Raw genomic sequence first — 6653 nt, forward strand, 5'->3', positions numbered from 1 at the left:
ATAGGCGGAGTCCGATTCCTATAAGAAAAGGACCGCCGCGCCACACACCATCTTAATTTGCTATCTTTTGTCATTTTTCTTGCTAGCTTACAAAATCGATTTTGATATCATCTGAAATAATTAATTAATTATGAGATATAAGGACCGATTACAAATTTGAATGAATAGGTATTCAAGTAACCCTAGCATCACGTATTTTGGCCAATGAGTTTTGCAGTGTAGAAAATAGAAAATGGCTTGTAGGCTTCGGCTTATAGCATTATACCAAATCGGGCTTGGGCTCATGTTTCGTATCCACCCAAACCCGGTAACCCGTTAAACCTTCCTCTCTACCAAGCTTACAAGTTGCAAGTCACAACTGTTCCCAATTCTCAGAGGTGAAGAGAATCACAATACTGGGAAAAGACCAAACCTTTGAGAGTCTTTAGGTAAGTAGCTTGGTATTGATGCAAATTTTGCATACATTACCACCCAATTGACTGTGAATTCACAGAACCAAACTGAGCTTAGTGCCATTGACTGATACCCATTAACGTTCACTGCTTCGAATTTCAGGGTTTTGCAGTTTCAGGAGACGGAAGATGAAAGTCAAGATCTTGCGTATCCTTTCTCACTCTTTTGTTATGTTCATCTGTCTCAGTTATACTATCTTTTTTCTTTTGTTTTACCTTCTGGTTTTAAGTCTTTTGCATTATATCATAGTAGAATGACTCTCTGCTTGATAGTATTGGATTAGTATGAATTGGGTTTATCAAGAATTACTGTAGTTGATTGGCTTGAAAGTTGTACTTCCTAAGTTGTTGGGTTAGAAAACCCAGAAAACCCTGTATGTTCTTGATGGCATTCAAGATCTGAGCTTGAAATGGAATTTGTTAGCCTTACATGTTAGACACCATGTATCTGTGTTTTGTTGGGTTTGAGTATTCTGGTAATATTATGAAAGGCCTATGCTCTAGTATAATCAAGACTGGAACTTGCAATACTTGCTCTAGTATATTATTCATGAGTCTCTAGCATAGATACTTGTATAAATTTATTTTGTTTGAGTAGTGTGATAATAACATGGAAATGCTTGTATGCTTTAGTTTACATGTTGGCTAGTTATCTAGCCTAAACATGATATATCTTTCTTATCTTTCTTGTAATTTGTGAAATGTCAATGCTGCAAGCATTTTAAAGAAAGGGTTTTTTCTTGACCTGCCCTCCTCTTTGTGACTTTCTGCTGGGATTTCAAACAGAGTATGCCCTCTTCATCCCTTTCCCATCTCTTATCTTTGATTCTAAATTTTGGATAGTATGATCAATTTCTGTAGTTTATACCTATCATTGATGTTCTCTTTTGTGAGGTGTGATATATTCATCTTATTCTTGTGTTTTCGTTGTACCTGTAGGTGGCATGCTGTTGCTGCATGGACATGGGATGCACAGGACGAAACATGTGGCATTTGTAGGATGGCATTTGATGGTTGTTGTCCTGACTGTAAGCTCCCTGGGGATGATTGCCCACTAAGTAAGTCACAAACATTATATTCTATCATTTCTTTTAGTTCATCAGATAAGTTCATATAGGAGTTCAGACTTCGCTTTTGAGAAGTGGCTTGAATTTTTCTGTATCCACATATGGTCGTGCCTTTTTTTCAAGTGTAATTGATATGATTACTGTGGTACTTGCAATGATCTGTGCTAGAATTGCTGGTTGTGTTATGGTACAATTTATACAATTGATTATTAACTTACAAGCATCAAGATTTGGGTTTTCTTTCTTTTGTCCTACTAAATACGTAAAATAGGATTCAGATACCTGACATAGTCTATGCTGATGTGTATCAAAATCAGCTACCATGATATGTTTCCAAACAAACTGTGATATCCAATTTTGTGTTTTTCTTTTTGGGGACTAGAATAGTATATTTATGATCATGAAGGCCAACCAAATTGCTTATTAGTTATTACTCTTTTCATGGCCTAAACTATTATTCTCTGTTGAACCTGAACATTGAGGCATTAATGGATTCTAGTTTTAAGATTCAGTAGCAACTTCTAGTTTGGATTCTACTGGACAAAGGCCAGTAGCTCGCTTGATGCAATTATACTGTAGTCTCTAAACTATAGTCTGACATAGGACAAAGAAAGTGAGAAACAGAGTGAGGTTTAGGGTCAGAGAAGAAAGAAAGTTAGAAACTTGAAAAAGAAAAAGAAAAAGAAAAGAAAAAAAAAGAGAGTAGTTTTAGAAGAAAGAAAAGGCGTATGGCTGCTCTAGTTTCAGAGAACATGGGTGATAGAGAGAAATGGAGGAGAGGAGATACCAAGGAATCCAGTCTTCAAAAACACTCAATTTTTATTCATTCCAAGCTGATTCGGCTAACAAGAGATACCCTTAATTATAAGCTTCAGATACATTTGCCTTAGACTCCTAAAATACCAAATTACTTTAATAGTGTCATTGAATAGGCATCGTGTATACCTATTTTCTGACAGGTTCATGTTTTACACTCAAGATGTCTGGTTATGTTTATTTGTTGCAACATTTGTGTTTCTCATTAACTTTAGTCCAAGGTTGATGCTTTCAGTTATGAAGATTTCCTTAAGCTAGCAATGCTCTATGAGCAAGTTTTTTGTGCTGAAGACTCCAAAAGCATATTCCATGTAAAAAATCAAAATCCTTGCATGTGACATTATACATCAGAAACTGTGTGACATGATAACAACATTAGTTCCTATTCTAACCCTTGCCTGGTTGTAAGCCTTCATCAGCTGACTTGCTTAGGCAAAAATGACAGATTTCTTATTGAATGATCTTAAACGGTTTGAGTACTTGAACAATCTGAATAGCTATGTCTTTCATCATGTTCCTTTTGGTAGTAATCTGTACTACCTTCCTTTGGTTTATCTTATTTTGCACTCATAATTGAGATGTACTAAACATTCTGTGAGGTAGTGTTCATCACCTGACTTGGGCCAAATCGACGAGCTCTCCTACTGGAAGACCGTAATTTGTCTGAGTATTCAAAATTTGAAAAAGATCTCATTTCTAGTCAGTTGCAATTTACACTACCTACCTTTAGATTTTCCTGAGCGCATCATCTTTTAGTCCTATGTAGTGGTCAGTGTTGCTACTAGATTGTGACATTTCATTCTGATTGTTTTCCCATTATTTTTAGTTTATCTTGTTCATTATTGTTACAACTTAATCATCTTCATTGCATCCTGATTTGGTATATTTACAGACTTCTTAGGCACATTCTCCCATGTGCCATAGGACATTGTACATACTAAAATTAGATAGACTCTTTATAGCACTAAACTCAAGTTATACTCTTAATAAAACTCAACTTAACTCTTAGAATGATTCTTGACTTTGTTGTTTACTATCTTTTAATGACTTGGATTATTAAACTACCACATGGAGATGCTTTGGACCCAAAACGCCCAAGTTTTGGAGCTGGACCAATGAGTTTAATCTTTGGCTTCCAAAGAGCGTACATCTTTCTTAACCAAGATGTGGCTACTGCATCACTTCTCTCCTCCATTGAACTCAACTTGTTCAAGTATGGAGCTAGACCAATTACAGAGTTATCAGTTTCACTCTGTTTAAGAGAACAAGTGCATGCTATCTACTTGAGTTTTGCAGATGGCTTAACTTTAGTAGGCAGGTGCTTAAACTTATACTCCCATATATCGAGGAATTGTACTGTTACACCATAATAGGATAGATCACCAAAACGGATATGGCAGACTTTCATGGGCACAAATCACATTTCAGTATCAACCAATCCCGCAATATGTCACCAAACAATGTTCATTGAAGAGATTTGTATTATGTACCCATCTCACGTTATATAGATATGGATGTGGTGCAAAGTCAACCCACTCTAGGTGGCATGTTGTTCCTTCATGGACTTTGATTGCACAGGATGACATATGTGGGATTTGTAGGATGACATTTGAAGGTTGGTTTACGCTCCCTGTGGATGATTCCCACTGAGAGACTCTATGGGCGTGAAGCCTTTGTGTAATCTTTTGTCATTTATGTTGGTTCATAGGATGAGTGGCCTTGAAACTTGGCTGTGAGAAGCGACTATATTTTGCCTTACCTGTATGATTTCTACAGGCCTTGTTACTCATTCATTTAACTAATAGCTTCTTACATTGCTCTTTTTGCCTTGTTGTCTGATATTTGTGGTCTACTAAATCTTCTCCGTTTTGTTCATTATAGTGAAACCTACTGTTAATCTGTCATTAACTATTATTTAACTTGCAGTTTGGGGTGCATGCAACCATGCATTTCATCTTCATTGCATCCTGAAATGGGTAAATTCGCAGACTTCTCAAGCTCATTGCCCCATGTGCCGGAGAGAGTGGCAGTTCAAAGGATGAGAGAAAAACTGGAAACTCTTTCAAGGAATTCCTGCCCACCTCTCTCTTTCTTGGTGTGCACAAATTGCCAATGCAGACTTGCAAATGTTGGGTTGTATATCAAACTGAGGGGACTTACATTTTGTGAAATGGTTATGTAAGCTGAGGCAACTCCTCAAGGTTTCAGTTCTAATCATTCCATCCGAGTCGTGTAGTAAACTGCTCTATCATCTATGAAGTATCTCTAACCTCTCAATGGTACCGGCTCTGAATCTACTTTAAATAACTTCCTTTTATCCAATATCAAGGACAGTTGGAACAAAGTGTCCCTTGAAAATAAGCTTTCGTCTGACTTGCTAAATGTAAGACATACTCCGCTATGATAACAATGTCACCAAGAGTGCATACGATTCCTTTGACGAAACACATAGATCTGTCAGAACATCAAAGCACCGTGCTGCAAAATTTGCCAAGGGTTTTCCAGAAACTTTGGAGCCATCAAATCCTAGATTGTCTCAAGGGATCTGTAGCCTTAGAGACAACCTAGGATTTGAACTCTAATTGACTCCATACTTCATCCCAGCCTGAGAAATCGCTGAACTCGTTATCACACATTTCTTCCTTAGCCACAGAGATCAAAAGACATCACGCAACAGAAACAACAAGAGTGCCAGGAGGGGATAGCAATACTCATGCTCGGGTTAAGGTTTTTTTTTTGAGTTCTAGGGTTTGCTCTGAACAATATCATATTAAGACTACATATTCGTGTTTAACACTACATTAATAAGTGATATTCCTCGAATCATATTAAGATATATGGATGAACATATAGGTAGTGAATAGGATATGGGCACATAAATATAGCTCAAATTTTATTATTATTTTTTTTTTTGATCAAATGAAAAATATAGCTCAAATTAAATTTGTAACATAGGACGCCCGGCAGATTGATGATCATATATGAATTTATTTCCCAGGTCCTTAATTATATATACTAGGATTACTAGCTAATATTTGCTTCATGACAAGACCCTTTGAGAAGCATAAGTCGGAGATGAACAAAGCCAGGGACCCAACAATACTAAACCCTTCAATTTAATTATCATCCAACAGGAACATCTGGTTTGGCGGTCTCGTACGTCTTCAGTATACTTCTTAATTAATAAACAGTGTTCTATACATGCAGCTTCAATATATTCGATCTGCAAATGAAAAAGGTATTTAAGTTTGACCTAGCTGATCGATCACAATTTAATTATTAGGCGGCTTACTATTTATTAGAGGTAGCTGTGTGCGAGAAGATCCCAGAACACATCAATAATAAAGAGAGAAGAAGAAAGCTTCACCTGCGCTGATGGCACTGCTATGATCATATTTATAATGGCGGACCTTGTCCATATTAGACACTGGAAACCAAGACTATGGCAGACTGGTAGAACCTTTCTTCTTAATTTGACCTCATCAATATTCTGTGTATAAGAAAGGTTGTTATGAATTCCAGTGGAGCTAGCTAGCTAGGGTTTACTTACTCGTTCTCGATGTTCAAGTTTTTGGAGTCAAAACGATGATGGAAGAAAAAGCCAACTTCGATCAACTTGTCTTTGCCCCCACTCTCCAGGTACATGAAAGCTACAGAGGGAGAAGTCCGGAGGACACCAGTATCGCAATTCTGCTAGGACCATTATTGTGTATAGCGCTAATGATATTCAGCAGCGAGATAGCAATAGCATGGCCTACGAGCAATAATAATGGACATGGTTTTTCTGCCAGCAGCATTTGCTCTCTGTGTGACTGGATATATGGGGCATCATGATAGGCACAACACCAAGTTTGTGATTCAGGATTCGTATTAATTTGCTTCTTATTTACAGCTTGGTTTTGTGTTGTTACCATGCACAGCTCTCCATGGTGAGCTTGAAATTGAACTTTAGCCGTGTAGTTTGCGGATCAAAACTAAGAAGCTAGCTAGCTTGCGGAAGTGTAATCCTGCGCTTGGAAAATGAAAGCTTTGCTGAGAAGAAGATACCTAAGTAACGTATTTGAAATCCTTCCATGCGTTTGGAAAGTACTGTGTTCAAAACAAAGAAAATAAGAAAGAAACAACGTATCAAGCTATAATCACTATGTACTAATAATAATAGACACTACCAGAAGAAAGGCTTTAGCCGACGAAAATAAAAAAACCAGGCCGACAAATTTTTTTTTCGTCGGCTAATTTAAAATTTTCGTCGGCTATGGTCAACTTTAGCCGACGAAATTAATATTTCGACCGCTGAATAATTTTTTTCGTCGGCTAT

General features: G+C 37.1%; 1 protein-coding gene across 4 annotated transcripts; it reads left to right on the forward strand.

The window, feature by feature from the left end:
* The first annotated feature begins 568 nt into the window (after positions 1–568).
* LOC101312572 (anaphase-promoting complex subunit 11-like) lies at positions 569–4616 on the forward strand. 4 transcript variants are annotated; one of them, XR_183713.1, is made up of 3 exons: positions 569–1239; positions 1392–1510; positions 4262–4547. XR_183713.1 is itself a non-coding variant. In XM_004287886.1 (3 exons), the coding sequence occupies exons 1-3, from the start codon at positions 582–584 to the stop codon at positions 4375–4377; spliced, it is 279 nt and encodes a 92-aa protein (XP_004287934.1). In that variant the 3' UTR covers positions 4378–4616. The 4 variants fall into 4 exon arrangements, 2 of the variants coding, with proteins under 2 accessions (XP_004287934.1, XP_004287933.1); XM_004287886.1 differs by having other exon boundaries at positions 582–625; positions 4262–4616; XR_183712.1 differs by lacking the exon at positions 4262–4547 and having other exon boundaries at positions 1392–2195.
* Positions 4617–6653: the final 2037 nt, after the last annotated feature.

The sequence above is a fragment of the Fragaria vesca genome, linkage group LG1, assembly GCF_000184155.1.
Source record: "Fragaria vesca subsp. vesca linkage group LG1, FraVesHawaii_1.0, whole genome shotgun sequence".
Taxonomy (NCBI): Eukaryota; Viridiplantae; Streptophyta; class Magnoliopsida; order Rosales; family Rosaceae; genus Fragaria; species Fragaria vesca.